Source organism: Hyperoodon ampullatus (assembly GCF_949752795.1).
Source record: "Hyperoodon ampullatus genome assembly, chromosome: 12".
Lineage (NCBI taxonomy): Eukaryota > Metazoa > Chordata > Mammalia > Artiodactyla > Ziphiidae > Hyperoodon > Hyperoodon ampullatus.
This window is the reverse complement of record NC_136925.1, coordinates 46,727,431-46,742,010: the sequence shown is the minus strand read 5'-3', so window position 1 is coordinate 46,742,010 and position 14,580 is coordinate 46,727,431. Positions and strand designations below refer to the sequence as shown.

Sequence of the window (14,580 nt, the reverse complement as noted above, 5' to 3'; positions counted from 1 at the left end):
CTTCTCTTGTTGTGGAGCACGGGCTCGAGGTGCACGGGCTTCAGTAGTTGTGGCTCTTGGGCTTAGTGGCTCTGCGGCATGTGGGATCTTCCTGAACCAGGGCTCAAACCCATGTCCCCTGCATCGGCAGGCAGATTCTTAACCACTGTGCCACCAGGGAACTCCTTCAAATAATATTTTTAAAATGTAAAAATTATTCTTAGTTCATGAATAGTACAAAATCAGGCTGCTGTGGCCAGATGTGGCCTGCATGCCATAGTTTGCCAGCTCTGGTCCACATGTTTGTCTCCTCTGCTCATTGAAACCATCTGAGAGCAGGTACCATGTTATCATGTCTATATTCCTCAGTTCAGTACTCATGGAATTAAATGTACATGAACATGTTATAGGAGAAATAATACTCCCAACCATATGGTGCGTGAAGACTGAGACTTCTTTGTCCCAAATTCACTAAAAAGATTATACATGTTTCCTCAGCCATTTTAAAGTAGAAGATGGGGTGGGTATATCCCAATGATGTATTGGTAAACCAGATCATTGGAAAAGAAAAGAAAAAGAAGAAAACCTTGATTTTGGTTTCTCATGGTGTAAATACTCTCACCATGATTGATTTCAAGCTACCGATGGTTTAACAAGTGGCTTGCAAAAATCCAATAGGAGCTAACTCTGGCATATCTGGCATATCACTGAGACAATCTAGTTTTACTCTTTGAATTAATTTCTTTTTCTCATTTATTTTATTAGATGGTTTTTGGATACCAGAAACAAGCGTTATACTTACTACTATAATTGGAATATTTCTGGTTGTTACAATCCTATTGACCTTTGGTAAGTATAGTAGATTTAAAAATATAGGTAATAAACTGTTAATTTGATCATATTACTTGATTTAATCTCTGAGTTGATTTAATTTTCCACATGAAATAAATTTATAAAATTCACAATGTTACCTTTGGCTATACTTCAATAACCACTAACTTCTGTGAATTTTTTTTTCTAATCTGGGGTAACTTTATGAAAAATAAATCTGTATTTACACTTCACAGTATACTTTAGATAAAACTACTTGCAAAGGCACCAACTTTAGCCTTCTTTAAAACAGTATTATAGATTGGCTATTTAACAAGTGTTTTGTGACTTATAGTTTGAAATAAATAAAAAAAAAATGACTCTGGGTATAAAAAAGTGTTGGATTAAAGGGAAACCAGTGACAATCCTTGGTCGGGATAGTTTAGGTCTCCAGGCAGACAGCCTGGTCTAGAATGAGCAGGGCCTCTTGCAGAAGATCCATTTCTGCCTTATAGCATTCAATACTCTCTCTTTCAGATGTCTGGCCTGCTTGTTTCAAATCGCTGCTCATTTGTAAATGACCAGGAAAGCAGAAGAATTAGGTTAGATAGACAGAAAGCTAGCTACTTCCCACCACTCATTTTATACTAATGTATTGGTCTTAAAAGTCTTTTTTTTTCCTTAAGATTTAATGATGAGAAAATACAGTGACAACTCCTAAAAAGATGATTAAATATGGGACCTATGGGGTTACCATAGTGGATCATACATCCTGCTTCATTCCTATTGTTTCAGCATAATCATTAATAGTACTTCCTTTCAGTCCCCAAAATGTTCTGATTTGGATTATAACATATATGGTCACCCTGTCATTATTAACGTATGAGTCCCTGACATGCTGAAATATTACAAAAAAAGACATGATATTTACTGGAAGAGAACACTCAAGCGCATATTCAGGAAACAGTAGCTTCTTTTTTTTTTTCATAAATAGGGGAAAGTTTAAGGAAAAGTTACAAACATAAAGTTGAACTCTCAGGATAATGAAAGCCAATATTTTACTAAGTGTTCTAAATCTATATTCTTCCCAAAACTGATTGGAGTCATAAGCTATTAGAGAGCACATTGAAACTTGAATTGAGATTTCTTTTCAAAGATTCCACACCAGATAATATATGGAATATATTATTTCTTCAGCTAACTTGGAAAGCTAAAAATTTCAGCTGACCCTGCCAGGATTTTAACCTGTGGTTCCAGGGAGTCTAAGTATTGCACAGCTGATGTTTGTGCCACTAAGCCAGCCCCTCCAGAATTATGCATATGACTGCAGTATATTTGGCAGTTGGCATATAGGCTTGACTGCTTGTCTGCTTTCCTACTGGGAAGGAGTATTACATGAAGAGTCCTTCATCTGACCTTTGCCTGCCTACTTGTACATCACCATTGTTAAACCCATAACTCTAGTGGATGAACATGAGATAATTTCAGACAATCTATTGTGCTTTCAAGACATCCTATGGATATCTGACTTTTGCAAGACTTAAAGGTCTTTATTGTACTTGGAACTCACAGATTTTTGAGTATAGGTAAGCTAATTTGGTTCTTTTGCTTTTAGTAGCAGTGCATGTGGTTTTACTGGTAGGATTATGCGAGTGCATGAGAAAAGATTGAATTATTCAAATAATGAAAATAGCAATTGTTTAAAAATTTGTATTGTGCAGAGGGCTCTCATCAATCATACTTATAAATACAAAATTGAAGCAAGGGTTTTAAAATAAGCATCGACAGCTTTCACTTTGGTGAGTGGTTATATATACTGTGCAACGTGAGCCTGACGCTGGGAGCAAAGGAAAATAAACTGTAAAATACAATTGCTGATCTCAGGAGCTTGCCATTTAATGGGGGAGGTAAGACATACCTGTACGAAAAGATAAATAGCAGGATATATGTTAAACAGCAATAAAAGGAAATAGGAAATGTAGAAGACAGTGACATAGCCATGCTGACTGAGAGCCACAGTTGGTCTTAGAAGTTCAGAGATGAGAGATCAACAGAGGTTGCAGAGGTCTCGGAAGGCATCCTTGAGGATCTGGGGCCTCATTCTGGGCCTTTAAAAATGAAGAGGGGGGGCTTCCCTGGTGGCGCAGTGGTTGAGAGTCCGCCTGCCGATGCAGGGGACGTGGGTTCGTGCCCCGGACCGGGAAGATCCCACATGCCGTGGAGCGGCTGGGCCTGTGAGCCATGGCCGCTGAGCCTGCGTGTCCGGAGGCTGTGCTCCCGCAACGGGAGAGGCCACAACAGTAAGAGGCCCGTGTACCACACACACACACAAAAAAAAAAAAAAAAAAAAAAATGAAGAGGGATGGTAAGAGCATTTCAGGTTTGAAGAATTACATTAGCAAAGGTACTTAAGATCTCTCCCTGTGTGGTCCCTCAGACGGAATTTCACTTGCATAAAACTCTCACCTGTTGGGTACTGAAGCTTCTATGGAATAAAGTTCAAATTTTAATCATCATCTCACAAAGCATCCTTGCTGTTTTCAACTTCTGAGCCAATATTCCAGTATTGATGGGCGATCTTAATGATATAATTGTATTTTAATCTTCAAAAATATTACTTATGTTTCATGATTATAAAAATAATATTTGCCCATTGTATGAAGAAGACAATACAAATCACCCATGATCCCACAGCTAGGGAGGACCACTACTAACACTTGGTAGATTTCATTCTAATAATTTTTCTATGTATTTGAGTATGTGTATTATGAAAAACAATGAATATACACTCCTATACTCTGCATTATAAAATAAAGCATGCCATTATATTGAAAGCATTCCTCAGGTCTGCTGAGGAGTATAACCTGGACATATCTGGATTCAGAAATGAATTTGTTCACTAATAATTATTATGCAAGTTTGTTTTGGTTTATTTTGAGTCTAGTTTATGGGTGATTTTGAGAAATAAGTTCTGATACTAAGTTGCTTCAACTTGTTTATAACAGCAATAAGAAATATATTAAAATTTACTCTGAGAAGTGAGATAAAATGTGGTATAAGTTATGTGTTTTTATATGGCTTTGTACCTGGATTTATTCTATTATGGGCATATTTTTTCAATCAAATTCTGTTATTCTATCAATAGTGTTCTTCAGTATAAACTTTAAAAATGTATTGTTAGCATTTCCTAGAGAAAAAGAAAGCAATGTTTTATTTTGTAAATTATGATCTTTTGTCTTTATAGTCTGTTACAGAAGATTAAAGAATCAAAAAACTCCCAAGGAAGGGCTGACGGGTCTCATAAATGAAGACAAAGAGTTGGCTGACCTTCGAGGTCTGGCCGCTGGAGTAGGACTGGCGAATGCCTGCTATGCGATACAGTATGTAACCTGGGTCGGCATTACAGGGCACCTAGATGAAGAGTGGGCAAGTCTAAAGAGAGTGCCCATGCATGCCACGTTACCCAGGACTGTCCTGCTTTATGCCCATATTATTCTGGCATATTCAAAAGTAACATCCTCTTTCACTCTCAAATGTGACCTGGGATGGATGGCAAATTATGTTGTTATCCTATCCTAAGAAAAATAAACAAAAATTAGTTGTTTTCTAGCATCTTATCACATAGTTTGAAAGTCAATAAAACAAGGAGATAACTACTACGTGGAAGGGAGTAGATGGTAACATGATTGATTCAACTGGAAGAGAAGAATTCCAAGGTCTCTTGTGTGTGCTATTAAGCCAATTTTATTCTGTTTTCAGAAATTCTATGGTGATTGCCTACAAAACTTCTCTAAAATAGATGAGGTTTGAACTTCCATTGTCATCATAATTAAAGAAAATATTTAAATGTCTCATTGTACAAGACACTATGTTATGTTCCACGCAAAAAGGATTATATAGCCATCAGCCTTGCTTCTAGAAATTTATTTAAAGACATAAGAACACAGGATTTGAAGTAGACACAGAAGTGACCTAAATCAGCTTTTCAGAGGTGACTTTTCCTGGAGAAAATACGCAGCATATCTGATATTCAAGATTCTCTTTTAAAATCTCAAAGCGTTTTTAATGCAGATGGATTTCCTCCCCTCATGATATTCCAAGTGAGAAGCTTGACTTTCTAAAAGTTAACCTGATGGACATGGAGTAATTTTGTGGTCATAGTAAATTTTTTACATGTTTTACATGAGAGATCAGGTGTATGAAGTAAAGCAAAAGCTTTTGAGATCATAAGCCCAGCTGTATTTATTACTAATTTGCAATAACTTTTTACACAAATTGGTGACCTGAAGAAATTAATAACTGATAACTTTAACGAAACAAACTACAGTAAAAAGTCTTGAGGCAGTGCACACACAGGCATGCTATCAAAATGAAGGTGCCTAGAAGTGAAGTAACATGTTCTGGGTTTTGGAAGAGAGAAGGAATATTCTGGATGGTGGAATAGGAAAGGAATAGGAACACAGACACATCACTATGTCACGTTGAATGCACTGCAGTGTTGCAAAACCATAAGATTTCTCTTCCTCTTTCTCATACTTTTTCTCTTTCAAACACTAACACCAACACCCACTCGTAAACCATACGCATTTTGGGAGACCAAAAATATCGTTATTTTCCAGTACGCTTCCAACCCAAGAGGAGATTGAAAGTCTTCCTGCCTTCCCTCGGGAAAAACTGACTCTGCGTCTCTTGTTGGGAAGTGGGGCCTTTGGAGAAGTGTATGAAGGGACAGCGGTAGACATCTTAGGAGTTGGAAGTGCAGAAACCAAAGTAGCAGTGAAGGTAATGCTGATCTTTTAACTCCTTGACTTGTTATGTCAACATATTTACAGGGACTTACATGGATACAACTATGATAAAAGAGGAGGGTTCTTGATGGAAAAGATAACTGGGAGAAGGTAGAAACCTGTCCATGGCTACAGAAATCACATTCCCCCCCCCCATTTTCTACATAAATTCCGTTATTAACAGTTACCTCTGAGGTTGCTAATTAGCTAAGACCTGGCAGACAGTCTTTCCCTTCAAATATACTATAAGAGAACTGGGGTGCTAGGTGTTAGGGCAGATAGTAAATATTTTAGGCTTGCTGGCTAGACGGTGTCAGTTGCAACTACACAACTCTGCCATTGTAGTGTAAAATCAGCCACAGTCAATATGTGAATGAATGGGTGTGGTTGTGTTCCAGTAAAACTTTATCTATGAAAACGGAAATTTAAATTTTATATAATTTTCATGTGTTATGAAATACTCTTCTTTTTTATAACTTTTTTCAACCATTTAAAAATGTAACAAGTTAATTATACCTCAATAAAGCTGGAAAAAGCAATCCCACTACTGGGCATATACCCTGAGAAAATCATAATTCAAAAAGAGTCATGTACCAAAATGTTCATTGCAGCTCTATTTACAATAGCCAGGACATGGAAGCAACCTAAGTGTCCATCAACAGATGAATGGATAAAGAAGATGTGGCACATATATACAATGGAATATTACTCAGCCATATAAAGAAATGAATTGAGTTATTTGTAGTGAGGTGGATGGACCTAGAGACTGTCATACAGAGTGAAGTAAGTCAGAAGGAGAAAAACAAATACCGTATGCTAACACATATATATGGAATCTAAGAAAAAAAATGTCATGAAGAACCTAGGGGTAAGACAGGAATAAAGACACAGACCTACTAGAGAATGGACTTGAGGATACGGGGAGGGGGAAGGGTAAGCTGTGACAAAGTGAGAGAGTGGCATGGACATATATACACTACCAAACGTAAAATAGATAGCTAGTGGGAAGCAGCTGCATAGCACAGGGAGATTAGCTAGGTGGTTTGTGACCACCTAGAGGCGTGGGATAGGGAGGGTGGGAGGGAGGGAGACTCAAGAGGGAAGAGATATGGGAACATATGTATATGTATAACTGATTCACTTTGTTATAAAGCAGAAACTAACACACCATTGTAAAGCAATTATACTCTAATAAAGATGTTAAAAAAAATAAAGCTGGAAAAAATAAAATAACAACCAATAAAAATGTAACAATTATTTTCAGATCATAAGCTGTACAAAAATAGGTAACAGGCTGGAGTTGGTCCACAGGCTGTAGTTTGCTGACCCCTGGACTACACAATTATTCATCATGGTGTATTTGATGATGTAGTTTTAAGGAAGCCCTGGATATACTCTCATATTTTTATAAAACTTTCTTTTGATCAAAGGATGATGAATCTTTTATGTAATTGAGTAATATCCTGATCACTGCTTGTTAGGAACTTATTGCTTTGAGAGTGGGCTATACAACCAGAAAAGTTGGCAAAATTTTCTCCACTTCCAATTGATAGCATTTAACAGTCTTTCACATACTCTAACCTCAACTGCTTTAAACAAGTGTTTTTCCTTACATAACAAGTTGACTTCTGGCTTTTGTGTAGTACTGTGTCAGGCCAGAGCCAGGATATCTGAAATTCTCTCAACTTTGTACGTGTATGGTGCCTCATGGTCCCAATATGGTTGCCAAAGGATCAAGCATCACATCTTCATTCAGGACATTGAGAGGGGGAAGGATAGTGTTAGATGTATATGTTCAGGAAAGTAAAAGTTCTGCACAAGCCTCTCTCACCCTCAGCAGTTTCCCCCTTACATCTCTTTGACGAGGACTGAGTCATATGACCACCCCTGTTTGCAAGGGAGGCTGGAGAATTGGAGAACACAGTTTTTTATGATAAGGGTGGATATTACAAAACAAAACAAAGATTGTCTCCATTAACCCAATGAGCTCACGGAAATGTCTGCTATACTGATTCCTGGCTTGTTTTTACATTGCACAGACTTTGAAGAAGGGCTCCACAGACCAGGAGAAGATTGAATTCCTGAAGGAGGCACACCTGATGAGGTATCAGGGCAGCTCTAAAATAATTTTCCCTTGGTATGGGTAGGAAGCTTTTACATATGATTGGTGGATTTTTAACATTCAAAATGACCTGACCTAACAGATCATGCCCAGAATAAACATGGCTGAAGTTTAAAAGGAAATATGTCTGGAGTGACAAGTATTCTATAGAACCCAGTCTTCTGAGCCTGGTCACAAGCAGTCCTCAGGCAGTCCTTTCTTTTACCTTCAATAAGAAGCATGTTTTGCAAGGGATTTCTGAAGCTGTTCAGCTTTAAATATGCTGATGTGCTTCTAAATGTGTGATAATGGGTCAAGTAGACCAAGTAAGGGAGAGTTCTCTTAAGTACAGTGATGTCAATGAGAATATCCCTGGTCTTGGTAAACTTGTCTTCAAGGTTAGAGTTAGTTGATGGTCATGGAAACTACTCAAATACATCTTAATACACCTTGAGGCAGTGGTTGATCGGGTCCCAGGTTGTGGGTTCTGATTGTTAGATTGGGGCTTACTTGCTTTGACCTCTTGAGAAAACATTTGTAGCCAAACCTGAGTGTCTGAATCGTTTCTCTGAAAGGGAGAGAATATTTCATACTTGTCATGACCAAAAACATAATGCTCTAAAATATTTTTCGAAGAAGGACATTAGTTAAAATTACTTTCTTTTCCAGAACATAAAATGATTAATATAAATATCACTTCTTCTAAAACTCCCTCTGTTCTATCCACATGCCTTGGCCACTAGGGGTTGCAATATTACCTCTGTAAGGCAGGCATGCAGCTGGGTTCTTGGAAAAGGAGGCTTTCATTTATTAAGAGGAAAAAAAAAATCAGGGTTTTGAAGGAAACCAGAAATAAAGAATTATTCTATTCCATAAAGATCCTCACTAGATTTTTGTCGTTGTCATGTTATCCTGCCTGTCTCTTTTCGCCTTTTAGTAAGTTTAACCATCCCAACATTCTGAAGCAGCTTGGAGTTTGTCTGCTGAATGAGCCCCAGTACATCATCCTGGAACTGATGGAAGGAGGAGACCTTCTTACCTATTTGCGTAAAGCCCGGATGACATCGGTAGGAAATGGGGTCCACAGTATTGGTTATGTAATGCAGATGGCCTATAAGTTCGTCTTATTTTCCTTTAAATTCAATAGGCTGCAGTTTTGGCTGATGGTTGAAACTTAGAAGACTTCTGTCAAAAAAAATTCTTATATTTCCTTCATGTTGGATTAGTCAAACTAGAACCCTGGGCTAATGTCTGGCGTTTTCTGGCTATTTGAGCCTGCTCTTAGTATCTAATGGAAAAATAGGTCCCTCCCTGCTAGAGTCATGGTTTCTGAAGAACAGAGAATGTGTGGAGTTTCTCTGTACTTAATCTATCTGCCTTTCTGTCCCAAATTGAAATTTCCAGCCCTTAGTCTTACATCTCTCCCAGCTGACTTTTCTCTGTGTGGATTTTCACAGGCGTCTCAAACTTTGGCCAAAACAGAACTCTTGATTTCATGCATCCTCCTTCATGCCATCCATCTGGTTCCTTACTTTTCTTTTCCTACAACCATGCTAATAGGTCCCATCCACTCTAGGGTCCTGCTAACAAAATGCAGCTCCGATCCATCCTCTCCATGTCTGCAGTGCCTAGAGCAGCATCCAGCACAGTGGACAGTGTAAATACTGTGGCACGTGTGAGGAATAAGGGCTGGGGGTCTCAGCACCTGTGGGAACCTGCTTTTAGGTCTCAGGTGAGAAACACCTGAGACAAAACAAGTAACTAAAATTTAAATGTGTAGTTTTAAAAATTACGGTTTTTATTTCTATCGAAGTATACATTATATAGCTAAAAAACTGAAACATATGACAAGGTTTATGGTGAAAAACAGGAGTCCTGTGCTCTCTCTCATCCCCACATCCCAGGCCTCTGCTCATTCCTTCTGGTGTTTACCTCCACTTTCCTAAACGCTCTGCTTATACTGCTGCACAGTGAGTTTTCAACCTTGGGGGAAATCTATTGACTGCCTACTGCAAGAGGCAAGGATTTAAGCTCTTAGTCATGTACCAGCCTGACCCCACCAGCTCTACACACAGAAGAACTTTGCTTTCCCCATCCTCTGACAGTTACCCCAATTTGCAGATAAATCAATATTGCAAGTTTATGTTACTATGTCTATTTAATTATTATTTGCTAAGTTACTCAAATACTATGATTGTGGCTCTTCTCTTGAGTAGTTTAATAAATGCCCCCCCCCATTTGCTTAGGTTTCTATATTCCTAAACTCTCTGACAGAATTGTAACCCTTCTCACAATATAGATAAATATATGAGATAATCCAGTTCCTCACCATATTTTTCCTGGACACTTCCCTCCTGGAGTTGATATAGGCGCTTGTCCTCTGGTCGCTACAGAGCTGTTACTCTAGGGGTTTCCTTCACATGTACCTTGGTAATTTCCATGTTGGACCTTTATTTCCTCAATTCCATGGCTTCTTTGTTCTGTTTTAGAAAAGAGAAAGCATGCAAGGCAAAAGTCTTTTTTTTTTTTCATTTTGAGGAACTGTTCTTCCCTCCTGCCCCACGCTTGATTAATAATTTGGCTGGATTCTAGGTTGAAAATCTCTTTTCCTCAAAAATAAAACTCCTGCATCTTTGTTTTCTAGCTTCTACAATTGCCTTTAAAATGTTTTATGCCATTCTGATTTCTGGACATATGGTCAGTGACTTGCTTTTTGTCCTCTCTTTGGAAAATTTTAGGAACTTCTTTTTTTTCCCCCTTATAAATTTATTTATTTATTTATTTAGTTTTAGCTGCGTTGGGTCTTCGTTGCTGCTTGCAGTCTTTCTCTAGTTGCTGCGAACTGGGGCTACTCTTCATTGCAGTGCGCAGGCTTCTCATTGCAGTGGCTTCTCTTTGCTGCGGAGCACGGGCTCTAGGCGTGCGGGCTTCAGTAGTTGTGGCATGTGGGCTCAGTAATTGTGGCTCGCAGGCTCTAGAGTGCAGGCTCAGTAGTTGTGGCACATGGGCTTAGTTGTTCTGTGCATGTGGGATCTTCCTGGACCAGGGCTCAAACCCGTGTCCTCTGCATTGGCAGGCAGATTCTTAACCACTGCGCCACCAGGGAAGTCCCAGGAACTGCTTCTTATCTGTGGTACTTTTTACTCATCTGGACACTCAGCCTGGAAAATTATCCCTTTCAGTTCTGGGATTTTTTAATATTATTTCTTTGGTAATAAAGAAAACTCTTTGTTCCCTTTATTTCCTTGTTCTAGAAATCCTAGTAGTTGGATAATGGTCACCTTTGTTGTATCCTTTTCTTTTATTAGCTGTTTTCTCCTATTTTCTACACTTTGTATTTTTGCTCTCAATTCTGGTATATTTCCTTAATTTTTTAATAGAATTTAAAAATTTAATTTTCCACAGACTCATTCTTATATTTTGACTGCCTCTTAAAATAGTATTCTGATTTTTCCATACGTGCAAAATCTTCTTTTATCTTGCCTAGGATACTAATCATAGTTTTTTTAAAGTGTTAATTTGCTTCCTGCATTGTCTTGACTTCCTTTTTGCCTCATTGTTCTGGGATCTGTTTGTAATATGAGAAGCTTTTCTCAAATGTTTGGTAATTTGTGGCTGGTCTTCATATTTAATAGTGAGACCTAAGAAGCTGATTGGAGCCTACGTCTGTGGCAGCTTCCTATTGGTTGTCAGGTGGGACCCTGATGTTCCGCCGGGGTCGCCTAATGACAGCATCTGGATGTCTTCCCTGGCATACGCCAGTTTCCCCAGAGAGGAATCTGCTGGTCTCCTGCCTGGGCAATAAACGCCTGAGCCTCAGTCAGGGAGTCAAGTTGGGGAAGAGGGCTGGAAGTCTCAAGGCTCAGGATGAGGATTTTCATTTAATTCCCTTCTCCATTTTTAGCACAGTGCCTTAGTATGACTGGTATCTTTGAACTTGGAGTTGCTCTGGTTCTGTGTGTGTGTGTGTATGTGTGTATGTGTGTGTGTATGTGTGTGTATGTGTGTGTGTGTGTGTATGTGTGTGCGTGTGTGTGGGGTGTTTAGCAGAGGAAAGCCTCCTGCTGCTGTGTGGCGGGGATCTAGGGTGTACTTAGCTCTTAAAACAAACTTTTAAATATTCACCTTGCTTTCAGTCCTGCCCCTCAACCCTGCATTCAGAGATACTTGCTACCTCGAATTCCAGAGTGTTTATGGGGTTCTACAGTGAAACACATCACTTAATTCTCGTCTTCTCCCTCCGCAGGCAGCCAGCTCTCATCTCTCCTGGCTCTGCTAAATGACCACACCCCCACCTGCTTTCCTTCCTCCAAAATGTTTCCTTGTGCTCTATCTATTCTCCTGATCTGTTTATCCTCTTGAAATCACAACATTTCCTCTATAATGTCATTTTAGTAAGGTTTGGGGAGAGAATAAAACTAAAATGCATAAATTCAATTCCTCATCGTTAACAAGAAAGTGCCTCTGTAGATTTTTATTTTAGTTTTTTGTGGGGGAGAGAAGAGACAATGAAGATGGACTAAAAGAACTCACAGAGCTGCTTTTCCCAAACTACTCTTATTCAGCCAGTGTCCTAGTGGTTCTGATGACTGGTTCTCAAGTGCACTTCAGTTCTTCCTCTGCCTTTCCTGCTGGCTACCAAGGCAGCGTCCATGATTGTCTCCCTCGCCCTGACCTTATCGGATAGGGTGCCCTTAGGTGCTGAGTGCCAGAATCAAGGTGCGGGGTCCACAGCGGAGGGCCACGGGCTCTACGCCCCCATCAGGCTAAGTTTACACGGGGCCAGCCGCCTCTCCACAGAGAGTGCTCAGAGGCACCTTTCCAGAATTACCACGAGCACCCTTCTCCCCATCCCCACTCTGAGACTGTTTTGTTGGGTTGAATGCATAAGGATTGACTGCAACTGGGTTTATAAACCTTAGTCTGGTCCTTCATCTTTAGGACTCAGTTTCTGCATCGTAAAATGGAACACTGAATCCAAAACTTTCTCGGCTTCTTTTAGCTTTGATATTCTAAGATTGTAGTAAGATAGAAAAAGTGAACAAAAAACCCTATCTATCAAAATAATACAACTACATAGCCGGATACAATTCAATTCATGAAATTTTTGCCGGGTATTTATTTTACGACAGTGGAGGATGTGGCTCTTGCTTTCAAGGGCCCTGCCACGTGGTAGGGTGGGTAAGTCACATATGAATGACTCATTTAAGGTAGAAAGAGGGAAGGACCATTAGAATGGAGTAGAGAATACACTGCTGAAGCACAGAGGAGAGAGAGAGATGATTTCCAACTGGGGAGATGTGAGAAGGCTTCACGGAGGAGGTCTTCTGTTTGGGACACAACCGAGGTGTGAGATAGAACAGTTTCTGAAACTACACTCATATGAGTTATATAAAAGGCTTTGACTAGGGATGGACAGAGATGGAGGTTCAATGTGTCTGGAGGGTTTGGCAAGAGAAGACAGGTGGTAGCCGAGGGCAGCATCTGGGGTTAAGGAGGCCCGACATGGGGTAATGAAATGTTCCAATAGGTTGTCACAGGGGCTATTAGGAGCAAGTTATAATTAGAGATTTAAGCAGGCAGGCAGCATTTGAATATCTCTCAGCAGGGAACAGGGCACTAGCCACCAGACTGAAGTGCAGGAGTAGGATTCTCTGCGAAGAATGTCTTCAAGAGTAGAGTAGGTTTTTCTAAGGGCAGAGCAGGATTCCATTCACAGAGGAACCAATGGACCAGTCGAGACACAAGGCAGGGACTCAGACACAAGGCTGTGAGACGCGCGTCTAGTGGACCTTAACAGGGCTGCAAGGGATTGATTCTTGGGAGTAAGACTGAGTTTAGTTTTAAGACCTAGGTGTGGTTGAGTGGGACCATGGCAATGTTGAGTCCCAGAATTCAGGATTCTTCCTACTTTTGGGCCAAGACATGAGCTTGTCAGGGGAATCCGAGGGAACAGCATTTAAGAGCACCCATCTATGAGGAATCAAGGGATTTCAAGGTTGTGAATCCTTTGAGATGCTCATTGAAGGATGTGGATGGAAATCAAGAACACGGAGGGCATTCCAGGAATGACAGAAGGACTAATGAAGAGAGGCTGAGAAATGCAGAACAGGTACAAGGAACTGCAAATGGCCCAGTGTGACCAAAGCACAGACTGTGAGAGGAGAATCTATGGAAAATAAATGGATGTAAAGAGAGGCTGGTGCAGCCTGGGGCTGCCATGGAGGCTGTGCTCAGGAATCTGTAATAGACTCTACAGGCAGTGGGTCACAACAAAGTGAGCTAATTAAAGCACAGGAGGCTGGAGACATGGGAAGTTTGGGAAGCGTCAGATAGGGATGATAAAGTCTTGAAACAGGGTAATTGCAGGGAAATGGTAAGGGACAGAGAGTATATGAATATAGCCTCCAGGAAGGAACTTTGAATTTTTTCCATATGGTACTAATAAAAACTTCAACTGGCTTTGTTCATGTAGAAATCATCGCAGCCAGCACAGGCTCAACTGTATATTTGTGCTGGCTCTCTTAGATGAGAGGAGTAGTCTGTGACCTTGAAGTAGAGTATTGCTAACAATTTCTATGGGGCTCATATGGAGAACAAGCCCATTGTCATGACTGACATTATAGCGTGACATTGGGCCAATAATTAAACTGATTAAACTATCATCATTACTGCTAATGAGAGCAGCTACTGTTTATTAAGTGCCTGTTATGTCCCAGCTAGATTACGTATCTTATCTCAAATCGGACACAGTTAGTATTATTGTTCCCATTTTACATATGAGAAAATTGCTTAGTGAATTAAGCAATGTGAGCAAGTTCACACAGCTTGTAAGTAGCAGAACTAGGTTTTAAACTAGTCTGTTTGATCTAACACCCTGAGATCTTTCCAATAAAGATTCTA

The 14,580-nt window shown here is 39.8% G+C and overlaps 1 protein-coding gene across 2 annotated transcripts in view; it reads left to right on the top strand.

Moving 5' to 3' along the window:
• The window catches only part of ROS1 (ROS proto-oncogene 1, receptor tyrosine kinase), a gene marked incomplete at both ends in the record, with an annotated part of 120,095 nt that overhangs the window by 87,571 nt on the left and 17,944 nt on the right, over positions 1 to 14,580 (top strand). For both annotated transcript variants that reach the window (XM_079716592.1, XM_079716591.1), the window contains 5 exons: positions 745 to 828; positions 4,034 to 4,169; positions 5,409 to 5,571; positions 7,616 to 7,680; positions 8,615 to 8,744. In XM_079716592.1, coding sequence (XP_079572718.1) covers positions 745 to 828; positions 4,034 to 4,169; positions 5,409 to 5,571; positions 7,616 to 7,680; positions 8,615 to 8,744 — 578 coding nt within the window. The remainder of the gene's footprint in view (positions 1 to 744; positions 829 to 4,033; positions 4,170 to 5,408; positions 5,572 to 7,615; positions 7,681 to 8,614; positions 8,745 to 14,580) is intronic.